This window comes from Leptosomus discolor, chromosome 1 (genome assembly GCF_034619465.1).
Source record: "Leptosomus discolor isolate bLepDis1 chromosome 1, bLepDis1.hap2, whole genome shotgun sequence".
Classification (NCBI taxonomy): Eukaryota; Metazoa; Chordata; class Aves; order Leptosomiformes; family Leptosomidae; genus Leptosomus; species Leptosomus discolor.
Window position 1 is genome coordinate 243,203 of NC_141391.1, and position 18,570 is coordinate 261,772.

Consider the following 18,570-nt stretch of genomic DNA (forward strand, 5'->3'; position numbering starts at 1 on the left):
CCCGGCAGCCCTTGCGCGCGGCGTGACGCGGTTTCCGGCGGGTCCCGGGCCGAGGGGGATCGGGGATCCCGAGCTCCGGGCGGGGGGGCCCGGCCGCGGCCGCGGCGGCGCAGGTGGGCGGGGGCTGGGCCGGCGGGCGCCGGGGGGCCGGGCCGGGGGGCAGGGGACGCCGGGGAACCGGGGTCGGGAGCTGCGGGCCGGGGCCCGGCCGGTTCCCGGTGCGGCCGTGCCGAGGGCGGAGCGGCAGGGCGAGCCGGGGGCGCGTCCGCCCGTCCGTTCCTGCGCCGGGGGGAGGGGGGTCCCTCGGTGGCGGCGGCTCCCCGGGGCCGGCGGAGGGGGGAGGCCGGGCAGCGGGTGCGGGGTCGCGGCGTCCGCCCCTGCGCACCGCCTGCCGCCGGTCTGTGCGGGACCGGCCCCCCGCGAGCAGCAGCCGCCGGGGGCGGGGGGGCTCTGCGGGGCGGGGGGCGCGCCGGGCGCTGCGTGGTCCGTGGGTCCCGGCCGCGGCCGTGACTCCCCCGGCGGGCGGCTGCCGGCACGGTGCCCTCCCGCGCTGCCGCCGCTGCGGGGGCCGGCGCGGGGGCGCAGGGCAGCGGGCCGGCCGGCGGCGTCGCCTTCAGCCGGGACCCTCCCCAGGGGCCCGGCCGTCGCGGGGGGCCACAGCTAACGGGGCCGAGGGCTGGGCCGGGTGCCCGGTGCCGCCCTGGAATGTGCTCGGACCGGTCCGGGCGCCGCGGGGCCCGCGCTGCTCCCCCCGCCCGGCCGCGGACGTGGCTCTTGGCTGCGTTCTCCCGGGCTCCGGGCCAGGAGCCGCGCTGCTGCCTGCGGAGCCCCGGTTGTCCCGGGGCAGGCAGACCCGCTGCTGCGCCCCGGAGACTCGTGAGGGGCGGGGGACGAAGGGGCGGGACGGGACCGAGGGGACCCGCCAGCCGCCCCCCGGGGCTGTGAGCCGGGGCTGGCTCCGCCGGCAGCCGTCTTTGGGCCGGGAGGCCGCGGGCAGGGCCGGGGCAGCGCGTCCCGAGGGATCTGTGCCGGGCGCTGGAGCAGCCGCCCTCTGCCCGGCCCCCGGGAGCTCGGCCCGGCCGCGGCGGGTGGGCTCCAACCGAGCGTCCGCATCCCCGCAGGCCCGGAGGATGTCGGACGGGATCCTGAGCAAGGCCGCCACCATGGAGATCCCCATCAGCAGCAACGGTGACGCGGGCAGCCTGCCGGAGGACGACGGCCTGGAGCAGGTCCGTGCCGCGGCGGGGGGGGGGGCGGGGGGCGCCGCGGGGGCTGTGTCACACCATCCCCACGGCCCCACATCCTGGCTCTGCGCCTCAGCTGCCCCCTCCCTCCGCTCCAGGACCTGCAGCAGGTGATGGTGTCCGGGCCCAACCTCAACGAGACCAGCATCGTCTCCGGCGGCTACGGGGGCACGGCCGAAGGCATCATCCCCACCAGCGCCATCAAAGGTCGGCCGGGCCGGGGGGCACGGGGGCTGCCGAGGTCACGGCTCGCCTGGCCGCTGCTCGAGCCGCGGGGTCCGTGGCCCCCTCCCTCTGCCGGGGCATGGCCCGCAGTGGCGCCAGGCGGGGAGGGTCGTGTGCGGGCGCCGGGGTGGAGTGCTCGCCTGGGGCCTCGGCTGTCCCCGGCGTGGTCCTGCCCCGGCCCAGCCCTTGGGGACATCGGCTCCTTCCCTTCTGCCCTGCCGAACACGCGTGGCCCCGGCAGAGCCCGCGGGCGTCCCCTCCCCTGCAGGCGCGGGCAGGGTCCCTCCTGTCCCCCTCCTTGGGCTGAGGCGCGGCAGCCCTGGGTCCCGCCTCTGGCGGCGGGGAGCGACTCCGCTGCCCTGCCTCGACCGGGGATGTGCCGGTGCCGGCAGCGGCGCGATGAGGACCGGGGAGGGCCTGCCTGTAGGGGCGCAGGGCAGGGCAGCCCCGCGCCCTTCAGCTCGTTCCTCTCCTGGGTGCTCGGGCCGGGCCTGGGGCCGCGGGTGTCAGCGTCCTGCCGGCCGGGCAGCGGCGTGGCCGGGGGTGCCGCAGCCCCGGTGCCTGCCGGTCCCTGCGCCCCCCGGCAGCTCTGCCCGGGCGCGGGGCAGCGATGGGTGTTGGCAGTGCCGGGAGAGCTGCCGGGAGCGGCACCGGCGGGTGGCAGAAGGCAGTGTGTGCTGTGGTCACCATCCCCCCATCGCCGTCACACCGGGCCCACCCGGCTCGCAGGGCTGCGGTGACCCTGGCTGTCGGGGTGGGGGACGCGGGGAGGGAGGCGCCCGCCCGGCGGCAGCCGTGTTGTCTCATGTCACGTCATGTCACACTCACCCGCTCCGTCGCTCTCCCCGCTGCCGTCCCGCCCGCTCACCCGTCCTCTGTCCGGCCATCCCTGCCCCGCGCCCGCCCCCCCTGCCCCCCCTCCTCTCGCCCCCCGCTCACCGCCCGCCAGCCCCTCCATTTCCAGGCTCTCTTGTCCAACCTCACCCACCCCGAGGACCATCCGTCTCCCCCAGCGCGTCTGCCGCCCGCAGGATGGCCAGCCCGGCCGGGGCTCCAGCAGGTACTGCGGGTGCTCTGCGGCCCCTGCGGGCGCCCCGCGGCCCCCCGCCCCGCCGGGGGCAGCGCCCGGTCAGCGCTGGGCTCGCCTCTGCCGAGACCTGGCTGCAGCCCCCGTAGCTGCTGGCGGGCGAGCCCGCTGCCGCGGCGGGGTCTCGGTCTTGGTCCTGGCGCCATGGGGGAGAGGACGGGGCTGCCGGGGCCCCGGGTGGCTCGGAGCTGACCCCCCAGTGGTGCCCGGTGGGGAGAGACGGTTCCTGCAGGAGGAGCCCGCGTGTGGGCCTGCCCTGGGCGCTTCTCTGCCCTGACCCGCTCGGTGAGGAGGGGCTCGGGGTGCGGTGCCAGCAGGGCAGGTCGGTGCCTCTCCTGCGGGGTCGGCTGGCACCGCTGCGGGGGACCTGCCCGGGACCCTCCGGGGGGCTCGTGGGAGCAGCGCCCTGCTGCGGGCACCAGGCCTGGCGTCACGGCACCTGCGAACCGGTTAACGGGTGTGTGGCACCGGCACGCTGCCGGCCCCGGTTCTGAGTGGGGCAAGGGGTGGGGGTATGCCATGGCAGCGGCCGCAGGGGTGGGTGCTGCCGGGGCGGGTGCTGCCAGGGCCCGTGGGAGCCCGAGCCGGTGCCACCGCCCTGCTGATCTGGCACCGCGCGGGGCCGTGTCCGTTGCAGGCTCTGGGCTGCACCAGCCCCACGCCGGCCCCGCCGCCGGAGGAGAGGACGTCGTCCGCGGCATCGCCGTGGAGAAGTTTGACATCGTCAAGAAGTGGGGTATCAACACCTACAAGGTGAGACCGGGGCGAGGGGCGCACAGCCTGGCTCACTGCTGGGGTCCCACGGGCCGGGCTGGTCCCCGCCGCGGGAGCGAAGGAGCGGCGGGAGGCGGAGGACGCGTCCGGGGGGCTCCCTGCGGAGGCGTGGGGGCTGCGAGGCGGCTTCCCCTGCCGGCCGGGACCCCCTGACGCCCCCCTCCCCGCAGTGCACGAAGCAGCTGATCTCGGAGCGGTTTGGCCGCGGCTCCCGCACAGTGGACTTGGAGCTGGAGACGCAGATCGAGCTGCTGCGGGAGACGAAGCGCAAGTACGAGATGGTGCTGCAGCTGGCGCGGGCGCTCACCCACCACTTCTACAGCCTGGTGCAGACCCAGCACGCCCTGGGCGACGCCTTCGCCGACCTCAGCCAGAAGTCGCCCGAGCTGCAGGTAGGCGAGCTGACCCCTGCCCGCCCTCGGCCGTGGCCCCTCCGGGCGCCCTGGGGAGCGGGGGCCTGGCCGGCGCGGACCCCGACCTGCCCACCCTCCCCTCCCAGGAGGAGTTCGGGTACAACGCGGAGACGCAGAAGCTGCTCTGCAAGAACGGGGAGACGCTGCTGGGGGCCGTCAACTTCTTCGTGTCCAGCATCAACACACTGGTGAACAAGACGATGGAGGACACGCTGATGACGGTCAAGCAGTACGAGACGGCCAGGTAGAGCGGGGCCGGGCGTCCCGGGGGGGGGTCGGGGGGGCCAGCGGCGGCGCCGCTCCAACCCGGGCCGTGCCCCCGTCAGGCTGGAGTACGATGCGTACCGCACGGACCTGGAGGAGCTGAGCATGGGCCCGCGGGACGCCGGCACGCTGTGTCGCCTGGAGGCGGCCCAGGGCCAGTTCCAGAGCCACAAGGACAAGTACGAGAAGCTGCGGGCCGACGTGGCCATCAAGCTCAAGTTCCTGGAGGAGAACAAGGTGGGCAGGGGGCCGCGGGGCAGGGGCAAGGGCAGGGGGGCGCCCATCTCCCCTCTCCGGCTTTCGGGAGCCGCCGCCGGCAGCTCGGGCCTCCCCGTCCCGTGTGAGGTGAGGGCCGGGCGGCGGGTCGGCCAGGTGCCCCCCAACGCCCCCTCGCTCTCCCCCCCAGATCAAGGTGATGCACAAGCAGCTGCTGCTCTTCCACAACGCCATCTCCGCCTACTTCGCCGGCAACCAGCAGCAGCTGGAGCAGACCCTCAAGCAGTTCAACATCAAGCTGAAGACCCCCGGCGCCGAGAAGCCCTCCTGGCTGGAGGAGCAGTGAGCCCCCCCCCCGCCGTGCCCCCCGCCTGCTCCGCCCGGGGGGCACCACGGACCTGAACTCTGGCTGCCGGGGGGGCAGCAGGAGCCTGCGAGCGGGGGGTCCCTGGGGAGAGGAGCCCGCAGGGGCAGGGGCTCCCCCATCCCCCCATTGGGGCAGGGTCCGGCTCCCTTGGCAGAGGCGCTGCGGCCCCCTCCCTTGCCAGCCCCCTCCCCCACAGCCCTTGGGGTGGGATGGGACCCTCCACGGCTCTTCGCCTGCCCCCCCCCCCCCCCCTCCCCCAGGCAGGACACCCCCCCCGACGCCCCTGGGCCGCCCGCGTCTCCCCATGAAGACGAGGCCGTGGAGAGGCGGCAGGGGGAGAGCCCGGTCCCCAACCTGACCCCGGCGGGGGGGTCCGGGGGTTCCCACCGCCGCGGCTGCCAGCTGGGGGGTCGGGGCGGACCGCCTCCCTCCCGGCTGCCCCCCCGGGGCAGCTGCTCCTGCACTCTGACCCCAGCCGCCCCGGGGGACCCCCCCGCTGCCCCCCAGCCTCACACACTACACTCCCCGGGGCGCGGGGCAGCCCTCCTCGGGGCTGGGGGGCCCTGGCAGCGCTGCTCGCCGGGCGGGGGTCCTCTTGCCGCCCTCGGGCCCCGGGCGGCCAGGGGGCTCCGAGCAGGGACCAAACGGCGGCCGCGTGGGGACGGGGACAGGCGGGTGCCGCGGGGGCCGGGGCCCCGGCCGGCGTCGTGGGCGCGAGGGCTCGGTCCCGCCATCGCCTGTTGCCCCCCGCCCCGCGCAGCACTTGGGCACTTTCTCCCGAGACCAAGCCGTCGGGTTTTGTTGCTAATTTAATCCCCGGTAATTTAAATGTCTGGATCTGACACCCCCACCCCGGTTCCCGGTGAAGGTCTGACCCCGTCTTCCCTCCCGACCTGTGTACGAGTCCAGAATAAAGCGGTACGGATCACGGGGGGGTACGGGTCACGGGGCGTGCAGGGCTGGGGGCGCCACGGGCGGGGCAGACGCGTCCCCTGCTCCCCCCTCGCCCACCCAGCAGCCGTGCCGTTGCAGAAGGTGGTCGGGGTGGTCAGGGGCGATCCCCCCCTTGGTGGATCCATGCTGGCTGCTCCCAGTGATCCTCTTCTCCGCCTGTTTGGACAGAACAGCCAGAACGAGCTGTTCCGTCACCTTTCCAGGGATGGAGGGGAGTCCAACTGCTCTGTAGTGCCCCGAATCCTCCTTCTTGCCCTTTTTGAAGACTGGAGTGACACTGGTTTTCCTCCAGTCCTCAGGCACCTCTCCTGTCCTCCATGACCTGTCAAAGATGATGGAGAGTGGCTCAGCAATAACATCTGCCGGCTCCCTCAGCACTCGTGGGTGCATCCCCCCGGGGCCCATGGATTTGGGAGGGTCCAGTCCAGCTAAGAGACCCCTTGCCCAGCCCTCCTCACCGAGGGGCACCTTCCCTCCTCCAGGCTTCCTCTCCTGCCTCCAGGGTCTGGGATTCCCGAGGCCCAGCCCCGGCAGTAAAGGCTGAGGCGAAGGGGGGGTTCAGGAGCCGCCTGCCCCGGACCCCCGTCACCAAGCACCCACCTTGTTCCCTTTTCTCCAGTTTTGGTGTTTCCCCCAGCGCACCCCAGGTGTCCCATTCCCCCGCCCTTGGTGCCCCTCCCCGGGTCCAACCCTGAGGGGCTGCAGCCCCCTCCTTTCATCCCCGTCACACCCCCCGAGGGGTTGGTCCCCTCTCCCACCTCCCTTCCCCCTCCAGCAGCGCCCACCCGCCCCGGGGGGTCCCGCCACCCTCGCCCACTCCCTGGGCGCCCCGGTCCCCGCTGGGGGCGGCAGCACCTGCACACTGACCCCCCGATCCCGGGCTCCCCGCGGCCCCCCCAGAGGTCACCCAGCGCCGAGGCCGCATCCTGCCCCGTGGGGCCTCACGTCCTCCTGTGCCGTCTGCAGCACCGGGGCCGGCAGCGCTCCAGTACTGCCCCGGTCCTGCACTGGTCCATACTGGTCGCACGCTGGTCTGTGCACCAGTCCTTATACTGGTTATACAGTGATCCTACAGTGGTCTGTACACTGGTCGTACACCGGTCCATACTGGTCTATATGCTGGTCATGCACTGGTCATACACTGATCATATACCTGTCCATGCACTGGTCATACACCAGTCCATACACTGGTCCTTACACTGGTCTATACACTAGTCCATGCACTGGTCATACCCTGGTCCATGCACTGGTCAATACCAGTCCATACACTGGTCCATACACCAGTCCACGCACTGGTCATACCCTGGTCCATAGTGGTCCATACACTGGTCCACACACCGGTCCATACACTGGTCATGCCCTGGTTGATGTACTGGTCCATACTGGTCCATACCAGTCCCTACACCAGTCCGTACACCGGTCCATACCCCCTCCCACCCACCGCTGGACCCTCCCAGGCTGCGGGCGCTCGGCTCTGGGGCCTTCCCAGTGGCTGCTGGGGCGGTTGGAGCCCCCCCGAGGAGGAGGCCGGGGGTGGGGGCTGGGCTTCATCTGCCTCCTCCTCCTCCCGGGCGTCCCTCAGCCCGACCCCGGCTGGTTCCCACCCGCGGGCTCCCTCGCTGTGACCCCCCAGGCAGAGCTCGACACAGCCCAACCCGCCTTGGCCTGTCCTTCCCGAAGGGTCCCAACCGGGACACCGCTGGGACACCCCCCGGGACACCCCTTAGCACCGCCCCTTGTGGCATCCCCCCAGGACACCCCCTTGCAAGAGCCCCCCCCGACTCCCCCTTTGTACCCCCCCCAAGACACCCCCTGGGACATCTCCCATGGGATCACCCCACCTCGGACCCCCCCACTCGGACACTCCTTGGGACCACTCCGCCATGGGATAACCCCCCCCGGGACACCCCACCCCCCTGCGACCACCCACCCGGGACACCCCCTCAAGAGCCCGACCCCTCCAAAAGCCCCTCCTGGGACACCCCCTTCAGAACACACCCTCCCCGGGACACCCCCTAGGACCACTCCCCTCCGGAACACCCCCCCCGGGACACCCCTCCAATAGCCCCCCCCAACACCCCATTGGGACCCCCCCAGGACACCCCCTGGGACCACCTCCCGTGGGATCCTCGCCTGGGACACCTCCCCTGCCCCCCCCCCCCCTCCGGGACACCTTCCCTGGGGCCACCCACCCGGGATACCCCGACAGAACACAGTCCCACTTCCCCCCCCCCAAGGATGACCCCCCCCCAAAACAACCTGCACCCCCAGGGGACTGATACCCGGGTCCCGCACACGGGCGGGGGGAGACACCCACGTATCACCGTGTCCCCCAGCCCATGGCTGGGGGGGGGGGGACCAGAACCACACCTGCCCCCCCCCGGGGTCCCGGCGTGGGGGGGACATCGCGTGTCCCCGCCCCCCCTCCGGGGAGTCCCGGCTCCGTTTGCACCCAGGCACGGGCGGGGGGCATTCCCTGCCCCCCCCTCCACCTCTGTGTGTGGGGGGGTCTTCCCCGTGTGTGTGTGTCCCCTATTTCGAGGGGGGGGTGTGCAGGGTGGGAGGAGGGATGCGGTTGCCGTGGCGACAGCCGGGTACCCGCGGATGCAGCGAGCTCCCCCCCCCCCCACTGCAGAGCCACAGCCCGGACTCAACCATTGGTGTTAGGGGGGGGGTGGCTCTCCCACCCCCCATTTTCCCACGGGGGACGCCCCTCCGGGGACCCCCCCCCACGCGGGAACGGCGATGTGTCGCGGAGCGACGCAACGCCGTTCCCGCGTGGGGGGGGGTCCCCGTGGGGGGTGTGTGTGTGGGGTTGGAAGGAGCGTGTGTGTCCCCCCCAAACGCCGCCGTGGTGCCGCCCGGTCCGGCAGCCGCCGCCCCCTGCCCATCCCTGGCGCAGTCCCCGCCGGGCCGGGCCGAGGATGAGCGGCGGGGGGCTGCGGAGAGGAGGGGGCTGCCGGGGGGGTGAGTGGGGCCGGGGGGGGCGACAATGGGGTGGGGGTGGGGGGCACAAATGCTGAGGAGGGCGGGGGGACAACGCGCTGGGGGGGAGGGTGGGGCCGCGCGGTGTGTGTGTCCCCCCCCGGTGTCGTGTGTGTCCGTGTGTGTCCCCCAACGGTGCCGTGTCCCCCCACCCCCGGTGTGTCCCCCCCCGGGGCCGGGGGCGGTGCCGTGGGGGCGGGCGGTGCCGCACAATGGCGGCCGGGGCGGGGCCGGGCCGGGGCCTGGAGCGCGGAGCCGCAGCGCCGTGAGCGGGGAACGGGGGTGCGGGGGGCTGGGGGGGGGGCTGTGGGGAGGGCAGGGGGGCGAGGGGGTGTGGGGAGGGAGGATGCAGTGGGGAGGGGGCGGTACTGTGGGGCGGGGGGGGGTACAGCGGCGCAGGGGGGTGGGGGCTGTTAGGCAGGCAGCGGGGTGCTGTGGGGCAGGCTGGGGGGTGCTGTGGGGCACAGGGTTGCTGTAGGGCAGGGGGTGCCGTAGGGCAGGCGGTGCCGTGGGGCACGGGGGGGTGCTGTGGGGCAGGCAGGGGGGGTGCAGCGGGGCAGAGGGGTGGGGGTTGTTAGGCAGGCAGGAGGGTGCCGTGGGGCAGGGGGATGGGTGCCGTGGGGCGGGCGGGGGGATGCCGTGGGGCAGGGGGTGCCGTGGGGCACGGGGGGGTGCCGTGGGGCAGGCAGCGGGGTGCAGTGGGGCACAGGAGTGCCGCGGGGCAGACAGGCAGAGGGGTGGGTGCCGTGGGCCGCAGGGGCGCCGTGGGGCAGGGGGTTGGGTGCCGTGGGGCCGGGCGCGGGGCAGAGCTGTGGGTCGCGGAGGCGCGTGTGGGGCGGGCCCTGGGGGCACCCCGGGACCGGGGGGGGGGGGCGGATGGGGGCCCGCGGCACGCCCCAGAGCGCCCCTGTGGGGCCGAGGGTGCCCCCGCGGGGCCGGTGCGCGCCCGCCGTGGGGCTGACGGTGCCGCCGTGGGGCTGACGGTGCCGCCGTGGGGCTGACGGTGCCGCCGCAGGCTGACGCCGGGGGACGCCGCCATGGCCCGGCGGGAGGGCAGCGCCAGCCCGGTGGTGCGGCAGATCGACAAGCAGTTCCTGGTGTGCAGCATCTGCCTCGACCGCTACCGCAACCCCAAGGTGCTGCCCTGCCTGCACACCTTCTGCGAGAGGTGAGGGGCTGCCCGCCGCGCCCCCTGCAGCACCCCTGCATCCCACCTGCACCCCGCTGTGCCCCACTGCATCCCTACTGCACCCCACTGCGCCCCCCTGCATCCCCACCTGCACCCCACTGCATCCCGCTGTGCCCCCTGCATCCCCGCTGTGCCCCCTGCATCGCTCCCTGCATCCTTGCTGCACCCCACTGCATCCCACCTGTGCCCCGCTGCGCCCCTTGCATCCCATCTGCGCCCCACCTGTGCCCCTATGCATTCCTCCTGCATCCTTACTGCACCCTGCTGCGCCCCCTGCATCGCCACCTGCACCCCCTGCATCCTGGCTGTGCCCCATCTGCGTCCTACTTGTGCCCCCTTGCATCCCCACCTGCACCCCGCTGCACCCTGTTGTGCCCCCTGCATCCCCTCTGCGCCCCACCTGTGCCCCTATGCATCCCCCCTGCATCCCTACTGCACTCCTCTGAGCCCCCCCGCATCCCCATCTGCAACCCACTGCACCCCGCTGTGCCCCCTGCATCCCTGCTCTGCCCCATCTGTGCATCATCTGTGCCCCACTGCATCACCCCCTGCATCCTTGCTGCACCCCACTGCATCCCACCTGCGCCCCCCTGCGCCCCGCTGCACCCCCTGCATCGCTGCCTGTGCCCCCCTGCATCCTTACTGCACCCTGCTGCGCTCCCTGCATCCCATCTGCGCCCCACCTGTGCCCCTATGCATCCCTCCTGCATCGCCACCTGCACCCCCTGCATCCCTGCTGTGCCCCGTCTGCGCCCCACCTGTGCCGCCCTGCATCCTTGCTGCGCCCCCCTGTATCCTTGCTGTGCCACATCTGCGCCCCCCTGCATCCTTCTGTGCCCCCCCTGCGCCCCGCTGCGCCCCACCTGCGCCCCACTGCACCTCACTGTGCCCCTTTGTATCCCCACCCACCTCCACCCCCCTGCATCCCCCTCATGCCCCACTGTGCCCCACTGCATCCCCCTATGCCCCTGCGCCCCCCTGCATTGCCCCTGCATCCTGCTGTGCCCCCCTGCACCCCACTGCATCCCCCCTGTACCCCCAGCCCCGTGTCCAACTCCCCTTTGCTGCAGCCCCCCCGCAGCGCCCCGGGCCCTGTTGTGTCCCCCAGCACCCCCCTGACGCTGCTCCTGCAGGGGGCAGCTGGAGTCGTGCCCCCCCCCCTCCGGCGGTCACGCTGCGCCCCCGCTGCCCCTCACCATGACCCACAGTGACCCCCGTCTGGACCTGCTGGGGGAGATGAGCTGGGGGTGCTGCGCCCCACTGCGCCCCACTGCAGCCCCGCGGCGCTGCACTACAGCCCCCCCCGTGCCCCTCAGCCTCACTGCCCCCCACTGCCCCCCCGCACCCCTGAGCATCCCCCAACCCACAGTGAGAGCAGAGCCTCCCCCCGCACCCCACACCGCTGTGGGGCAGCCAGAGCCCCCCCAGCCCCTCCCTGCGCCCCCCTGCACCAGCTCTGCTCCGTCTGTCCGTCCGCCCACCCCGCCAGGCTCTGGCCCTGCCCCCCGACCCCATCCCTCCCGTCCATCTGTCCATCCTGCCAGCTCCTTCTCGCTCCTGGCCTGCGCACCCCGATGCCCCCTGCCTGTCGGTCCGTCTGTCCGGCCCTGTTCCTCTACCCCTGCACCCTACCTGCCTGTCCGTCCATCTGTCTGTCTGCCCCCCATCCCTCTGCCCCTGCACCCCGAACCCTCTGGTCCATCTGTCCATCCTGCCAGCCCCGTCCCTCTGCCCCTGCACCCTGATCCCTCTGGTCTGACTGTCCGTCCTGCCAGCCCCATCCCTGTGCTCTTGCACCCTGCCTGCCTGTCTGTCCGTCCGTCTGTCCCCCCATCCTTCTGCCCCTGCACCTCGATCCTTCTGGTCCGTCTGTCTGCCCCCCGTCCCTGTCCCTCTGCCCCTGCACCCTACCTGCCTGCCTGTCTGTCCGTCTGTCTATCTGCCCCCCATCCTTCTGCCCCTGCACCCCGATCCCCCCGATCCGTCCGTCCGTCCGTGTGCCCCCAGCGCCCTCTCTGCTCCTGCCCCCCGCTGCCCCCCGTCCCTGACCCCCTGCTCTGCCCCCAGGTGCCTCCAGAACTACATCCCGCCCCAGAGCCTGACCCTCTCCTGCCCCGTCTGCCGCCAGACCTCCATCCTGCCCGAGCGCGGCGTCGCCGCCCTACAGAACAACTTCTTCATCACCAACCTCATGGAGGTCCTGCAGCGCGACCCCGACGCCGGCGGCCCCCACCCCGGCTCCGGCCGCCTGCCCCCCAGCGCCGTCGCCGGGCAGCCCCTCTGCTGCCCCAACCACGAGGGGAAGGTGGGGCACCGGGGGGGGGGGGGGGGGGGGGGGCTAGGGGGGCTTCGGAGGGGGCTGCAGGGGGGCTGGGGGGGCTTCGGAGGGGGCTGCAGGGGGGCTGGGGAGGCTACAGAGGGGGCTGGGGGGGTCCGAGGGGGGCTGCAGGGGTTTTGGGGGAGCCGCAAGGGCTCCAGATGGGGCTACGGGGGTCCGGGGGGGGCTCTGGAGGGGGGGGTCCAGGGGGAGCTAGGGGGGCTCCAGGGGTCCTGGGGGAGCTCTGGAGGGGGCTACAGGGGTCCTGGAGGGGCTCCAGAGGGGGCTCCAGGGGAGCTGGCAGGGGTCAGGATGTCTGTGGGGATTTGGGGGGGGGCTGCAGGGATCTGAGGAGGGGGGTGTGGGGCTCAGGAGGTCTGTGGGGATTTGGGGGGTCCAGGGGGGGCTGCAGGGTTCTGGGGAGGGGGGAGTGCTGGAGAGGCTCAGGGATGCAGGGGGGCTGCAGGGGTCCAGAGGGGGGCTGTGATTTGGGGGGTCCAAGGGGCCTGTAGGGACTCAGAGGGGCTCTAGGGGTCCGGGGGGGGGGCTGTAGGGGCTCAGGGGGCACAGGGATGCTGCAAGGGCTTGGAGGGGCTGTGGGGACCCGGGGGGGCTATAGGGGCTCCAGGGGCCTGTGGGGACTGCAAGAGTTTGGAGGGGCTGCAGAGGTCGGGGAGGGGGGGGCTGTGGGAACTGGGGAGGGACTGTCGGGGTCTGGAGGGGCTGTGAGGATCTCGGGGGGGGGGGGGCTGCTGCGGGGGTCCGGGGGTAGCTGTAGTGGCTGGGGGGGAGGGGCTCCGGGGGTCTGGGGGGACTGTGGAAGGTGTGTGGGGGTTGCTGGGGGGGTCCATGGGCTGGGGGCGTCTGGGGGGGGCTACGGAGCCTATGGAGGGGGTGCAGGGGCTTCTGCAGGGGTTGGTCCATGGGCTGTGGACGTCTGGGAGGGCTGCTGGGGGGTCCATGGGCTGAGGGGGGGCTGTGGGCGATCTGGGGGCCTGTGGAGGGGGTGTGGGGGCTGCTGGGGGGGTCCACAGGCTGGGGGCGTCTGGGGGGGCTGTGGGGCCTGTGGAGGGGGTGTGGGGGCTGCTGGGGGGGTCCCAGCGGCGCGGGTGGCGGCAGGTGATGGAGTTCTACTGCGAGCCGTGCGAGACGGCGATGTGCCGGGAGTGCACCGAGGGGGAGCACCGGGAGCACGTCACGGTGCCACTGCGCGACGTGGTGGAGCAGCACAAGGCGGCCCTGCAGCTCCAGCTCGACGCCGTCCGCAGCAGGTCTGGGCGCGGGGGGCCGGGGGGGGGGGGCGCAGGGGGGTCCCCCCATCCCACCCGGCGTCCTGCCATCGCCCCGGTCCCCACAGGCTCCCGCAGCTGGCGGCGGCGGCGGGGCTGGTGTCGGAGATCAGCCAGGAGCTGGCGGAGCGCAAGGGCCAGGCGGTGGCCGAGATCGGCGGCACCTTCGAGGAGCTGGAGGCGGCGCTGCGGCAGCGCCGGGGGCTGCTGGTGCGGGACCTGGAGGCCACCTGCGGCGCCAAGCAGAAGGTGACGCGGCGGGGCCTGACCGTGACGACGGCCCGCGTCCCCCCCCGACCGCCCGCGTCCCCCCGTGCCCTCGGGACGGTGCCCTGCCCTGTGCCACACCACCGCCGTGCCACCGTGTCCCCGTGCCGGCATCCCCCCGTGCCTGCCCGCTGCCATGCCGAGCCATCACCGTGCCATGGCACTGCCGTGCCACCGCTGTGCCCTCGTGCCGGTGTCCTGCCCTGTGCCGCGCCACTGCTGTGCCACCATGCCCCCCCGCACCAGTGACCCCCCCGTGCTTGCCCACCACCATGCCACCGCCGTGCTGTGCCACCGCCGTGCCACCATGACCCCGCACCAGTGTCCCCCGCCCCCATGCTTGCCCACCGCCGTGCCGTGCCCCCGCGCCAGCGTCCCCCCCACGCCCACCCCCACCGCCGTACGGTGTCACCGCCGTCCTGTGCCCCTGCCGCGGCCCCGCGCCCGTGTCCCCCGTCCCCCCCCCAAGTGCCACCGTCCCGCTGGCCCCCCTGCCTGCTCTTCCTCGCCAGGCCCAGCGCGCCCCGGACGTGCTGCCGTGTGCCGGCAGCGGGTCCCTCGGCGCGGTGCCACCACCGGCGGTGCCATCGGCGGTGGTGTTGTCGGTGCGCCGGCAGTGGGGGTGACGCTGTGGCGTCCCGGCAGGTGCTGCAGGCGCAGCTGGAGGCGCTGCGCCAGGGCCAGGAGAGCATCCTCAGCAGCTGCGCCTTCACCGAGCAGGCGCTGCACCACGGCACCGCCACCGAGGTGCTGCTGGTGAAGAAGCAGATGAGCGAGCGGCTGAGCGAGCTGGCCAGCCGCGAGTTCCCCGAGCACCCCCACGAGAACGCCCAGCTCGACTACGTGGTGGAGACCGAGGGCGTCCGCAAGTCCATCCTCAACCTGGGCGTCCTCATCACCACCAGCGCCACGGCCCACAAGACGGTGGCCACGGGCGAGGGGCTGCGGCACGCCGTGGTGGGGCAGCCCTCCTCGCTCAGCGTCACCACCAAGGACAAGGACGGGGAGCTGGTGCGCAGCGGCAGCGCCAGCCTGCGCTTCACGGTGACGGCGCCCGACGGCGCGGCGGCCGAGGCCGAGGTGCAGGACAACAAGAACGGCACCTACGAGCTGCTCTACACGCCCCGCGCCGAGGGCGACTTCCTCCTCTCCATCCTGCTCTACGGGCAGCCCCTCCGCGGCAGCCCCTTCCGCGTCCGCGCCGTCAAGGCCTCCGACGTGCCCCCCTCGCCCGACGACGTCAAGCGCCGCGTCAAGTCGCCCAGCAGCGGGCACATCCGCCAGAAGGCCGTCCGGCGCCCCTCCAGCATGTACAGCAGCGGCAAGAAGAAGGAGAACCCCATCGAGGACGAGCTCATCTTCCGCGTGGGTGAGCGCCGGCGCCGGCGGGGGGCGGCGGGGGCACCCCCGGGACCCCCCTGACCCGCCGCGTCGCCGCCGCAGGGAGCCGCGGGCGGGAGAAGGGCGAGTTCACCAACCTGCAGGGCATCTCCACCTCCAGCGCCGGCCGCATCGTGGTGGCCGACAGCAATAACCAGTGCGTGCAGGTAGGACTGCGGCCCCGGCCCCCCGCCCCGCTGCCGCCCGCCGCCCCCAACCCCGCTCCCCGCGCCCCCCCCCCCAGGTGTTCTCCAACGAGGGGCAGTTCCGGCTGCGCTTCGGGGTGCGGGGCCGCTCCCCCGGCCAGCTCCAGCGCCCCACCGGCGTCACCGTGGACATGAACGGCGACATCATCATCGCCGACTACGACAACCGCTGGGTCAGCATCTTCTCCCCCGAGGGCAAGTTCAAGGTGAGGGGGGGGTGGTGGCCGCCAGGGGCGGGGGGGGGGCGTTGGTGCCCGTCCCTGACCCCCCTGCCCGGCTGCAGACCAAGATCGGGGCCGGGCGGCTGATGGGCCCCAAGGGCGTCGCCGTGGACCGCAACGGCCACATCATCGTGGTGGACAACAAGGCCTGCTGCGTCTTCATCTTCCAGTCCAACGGCAAGCTCGTCACCAAGTTCGGGAGCCGCGGCACGGCCGAGCGGCAGTTTGCGGGTACGCCCCGTGGGCACACCCCGGCGGGCGACCCCCTCCCCCTCACGGTGTGCCTGCGGCGTGCGGCCGCGCCGGGGCCGGGCTGCCACCGTGGGCACCCGCGCGCCTCGCCGGCGGCAGCGCCCGGCCCGTACCGGGACGCCTGGGGCGCAGGGTCTGGGCTCCGGTGCTGGGGTCTCGTTCTGGGCTCGAGTTCTGGGATCTGGTTCTGGGCTCTGGGTTCTGGGTTCAGGTTCTGGGTTCTGGGCTCTGGTTCTAGGTTCTGATTCTGGGCTTGGGTTCTAAGGTTTGGGTTCTGGGCTCTCGGTTGTGGTTCTGGGTTCTAGGTTGGGGTTCTGGTTCTGGGTTTTACTTCTGGGCACAAGTTTTGGTTCTGGGGTCTTGTTCTGACTCTGGGTTTGGGTTCTGGGCTGCGATTCTGGGTTCTGGGCTTGGGTCCTGGTTCTGGCTCCAGGCCCTTGGTTGTGGTGCTGGGCTCTGGTTCTGGCCCCGGGCTCCATCCCCGCGGGTCGGGACTCGGGGTCTCAGTCCGCCCCCGGCGCTGGTCCCACCGTGGGGCCGGCACCGCCCGCACGGACCCCTCGTGCCGCCCTCACCGGCCACTCGTGCGGCGCTGGCCGCACTAACCGCGCACCGGGGTGTGGGGGGCGCCCCCCTCCCCCACACCGCGCTGGTGCTGCACCGGGCCTGGCCCCCCCTCATCCCCACCGGGGCTGAGCCCCCTCCCCAACTCCCCCCCCCCCCCCCCCCCAGGGCCCCACTTCGTGGCCGTCAACAACAAGAACGAGATCGTGGTGACCGACTTCCACAACCACTCGGTGAAGGTGAGCGGGCGGCCGCCGGCGTGGCCAGTGCGGTGCTGGCGGTGCCAGGGCGGCCGGCGGTGACACCCCTCGCCCCCCCCGCTGCCCCCCAGGTGTACAACGCTGACGGCGAGTTCCTCTTCAAGTTCGGGTCGCATGGGGAGGGCAACGGGCAGTTCAACGCCCCCACCGGCGTCGCCGTCGACGCCAATGGCAACATCATCGTCGCCGACTGGGGCAACAGCCGCATCCAGGTACCGGCGCGGCCGCGGGGCTGAGCCAGCGCCTGCCCGGTGTCCCCTGTGTCCCCTCCCTGTCCCGGCCCCGGCAGGGACAGCGCGGGGGGCTCGGCAGGGTGGGGACGAGGCCGTCGGGGCGCTGGTGGCCGTCGGGACAGGGGCGGCAACGAGGCGGGGGGCCATGGGCGAGGCGGGGGGACATGGCGGCCGTGCGTCCCCGCAGGTCTTCGACAGCGCGGGCTCCTTCCTCTCCTACATCAACACGGCCGCCGACCCCCTGTACGGGCCGCAGGGGCTGGCCCTCACCTCCGACGGACACGTGGTGGTGGCCGACTCGGGCAACCATTGCTTCAAGGCCTACCGCTACCTGCAGTAGCCACCTGGCACCGGCACCAGCACCGGCACCGGGACGGGGATGCTGCCCCCGCGACGGGACGCTGCCCGCCGCCGCCCCCCGGCACGGCGCCGATGGCGGGGTGCCCCGAGCGACGGCTGCCCCACGGCCATCGCCGCCCCATGGCGCCGCCCCGGCCTTCACGTGCACTTTATCCCGGGGGGGCAGCCGGGCCCCGAGCGGGGGCGAGGACGGGTCTGGCCGGGGTGCTCGGGGCGGGAGGGGGGGGCGGTGGGGCCGTGCCCGTCGTCCTGCCCCACGGCGGGGCCGGCAGCCCCACTGCCCCCCGCTGCCGGGGGTCTCGATGGCACATGGGGGGGTGTGGGGCGGGGGGGGGGGGGCTGCAGGCGTTGCTCGGGGCTGTGGGGTGGACGGTCCTGGAGCCCCCCAACCCCCCTGCCGTGGGGCAGCCGCGCGTGCCCCTCTGCCCCACGGCGGGGCTGTGTGGGGCTGCCGCACGCTGACAAACTGTATGTACAAAATAAAGTATTCTGGAAGTACCCGGCACCCCAGACCCACGGATGGGGGGGACGGGGGGGACAGGGGGAGCTGCTGCCCCACTGACCCGGGGCACGGCCACGGCCCCACCCTCACTGGGGTCCCCTGGGCAAAGACTCCCTGGGTGGGGGGGGGAGGGCTGAGCTGGGCTGGGAACCACTGGAGACCCCCTGGGCGCCCTGTGGGGCAGTGGGACCCCCAGGCTGTGCTGGGACCCCTGTGTCAGGGTGAGACCTCCATGGTGGGGTGGGACCCCCATGCTAGGGCAGGACCCCCATAGCATGGTGGGACCCCAACGCTGTGGTGGGACCATGATGCCAGGGTGAGACCCCCGTGCTGTGGTGGGACCCTGCTGCCACAGCAGGACCCCCATGCCGTGGCAGGACCTCAGCGCTGTGGTGGGACCCCCAGGCCAGGGCAGTGCCCGGACCCCCCCGCACCGCTGGACGCCCGCCCGGCGCAGCCTCCGGCGCCACTGACCCGTGGCACGGGGACGAGGTCGGACTGGTCCATACCGGGAGCGGGAACAGGGTCGGACTGGTCCGTGCTGGGAGCGGGAAGAGGGTCGGACCGGTCCGTGCCGGCCCCGAGAGCGGTGGGGGGGCTGCGCTCGCCCTCCCCGGGGGTCCCCGCTCTCCCCGGCCGCGCACCCCACGCGGGGGCAGCCCCTGACCCCCCGGCCCCTGCTCCCGGCCGCCCGTGGCCAGTGGCCAGAGCAAACAGGCGAGCGGGTCCAAGGCCCTTCCCAGCACCGGGCGGCTGCTGGGAAGGGGCTGGGAGGGTGCCAGACCCCCACTCGCTGCGCCCCCGGGGGGCAGCCCCCTCCCCAGCCCCGCCGTGCTGCGGGGGGCTGAGCCCCGCTGGGGTCCGACCCGCCCCCCCCCCCCCGTCCCCGCCGTGTCGGGGGCCGCGGCCCCGCTGGCACCCCCGGGGGGTTGGGGGGCGACGTCGGGGGAGGCCTCTGCCCCCCATGCCCGTCCCTGCCCCCGGGCCGTGCACCCCCGCCC

General features: G+C 73.9%; 2 protein-coding genes across 12 annotated transcripts; both read left to right on the forward strand.

Annotated features, from left to right (window-relative positions):
- The first annotated feature begins 1,130 nt into the window (after positions 1–1,130).
- Positions 1,131–4,626, forward strand: ARFIP2 (ARF interacting protein 2). 10 transcript variants are annotated; one of them, XM_086481558.1, is made up of 9 exons: positions 1,131–1,229; positions 1,343–1,451; positions 1,884–1,892; positions 2,419–2,529; positions 3,194–3,309; positions 3,501–3,722; positions 3,830–3,987; positions 4,070–4,244; positions 4,414–4,626. In XM_086481558.1, the coding sequence occupies exons 1-9, from the start codon at positions 1,131–1,133 to the stop codon at positions 4,567–4,569; spliced, it is 1,155 nt and encodes a 384-aa protein (XP_086337684.1). In that variant the 3' UTR covers positions 4,570–4,626. The 10 variants fall into 10 exon arrangements, with proteins under 10 accessions (XP_086337684.1, XP_086337683.1, XP_086337686.1 ...); XM_086481557.1 differs by lacking the exon at positions 1,884–1,892; XM_086481560.1 differs by lacking the exon at positions 1,884–1,892 and having other exon boundaries at positions 2,434–2,529.
- A 4,940-nt stretch (positions 4,627–9,566) lies between these two features.
- On the forward strand, positions 9,567–17,047 carry TRIM3 (tripartite motif containing 3). 2 transcript variants are annotated; one of them, XM_086481569.1, is made up of 11 exons: positions 9,567–9,697; positions 11,786–12,023; positions 13,155–13,306; positions 13,393–13,573; positions 14,237–14,960; positions 15,035–15,138; positions 15,216–15,383; positions 15,461–15,638; positions 16,383–16,453; positions 16,546–16,686; positions 16,895–17,047. In XM_086481569.1, exons 1-11 carry the CDS (start codon positions 9,567–9,569, stop codon positions 17,045–17,047), a joined length of 2,241 nt encoding a protein of 746 aa, XP_086337695.1. The 2 variants fall into 2 exon arrangements, with proteins under 2 accessions (XP_086337695.1, XP_086337694.1); XM_086481568.1 differs by having other exon boundaries at positions 15,461–15,629.
- The last annotated feature ends 1,523 nt before the right edge of the window (positions 17,048–18,570 follow it).

Excerpts from the sequence above, each read along its gene's own strand:
- ARFIP2 (XM_086481558.1), top strand. The coding sequence starts at position 1,131 with ATGTCGGACGGGATCCTGAGCAAGGCCGCCACCATGGAGATCCCCATC. Across the intron at positions 1,230-1,342 it reads AGGACGACGGCCTGGAGCAG|GACCTGCAGCAGGTGATGGT; the intron begins GTCCGTGCCGCG and ends CCTCCGCTCCAG. Across the intron at positions 3,988-4,069 it reads AAGCAGTACGAGACGGCCAG|GCTGGAGTACGATGCGTACC; the intron begins GTAGAGCGGGGC and ends TGCCCCCGTCAG.
- TRIM3 (XM_086481569.1), top strand. The coding sequence starts at position 9,567 with ATGGCCCGGCGGGAGGGCAGCGCCAGCCCGGTGGTGCGGCAGATCGAC. Across the intron at positions 13,574-14,236 it reads CCTGCGGCGCCAAGCAGAAG|GTGCTGCAGGCGCAGCTGGA; the intron begins GTGACGCGGCGG and ends GCGTCCCGGCAG. Across the intron at positions 16,454-16,545 it reads TCCACAACCACTCGGTGAAG|GTGTACAACGCTGACGGCGA; the intron begins GTGAGCGGGCGG and ends GCTGCCCCCCAG.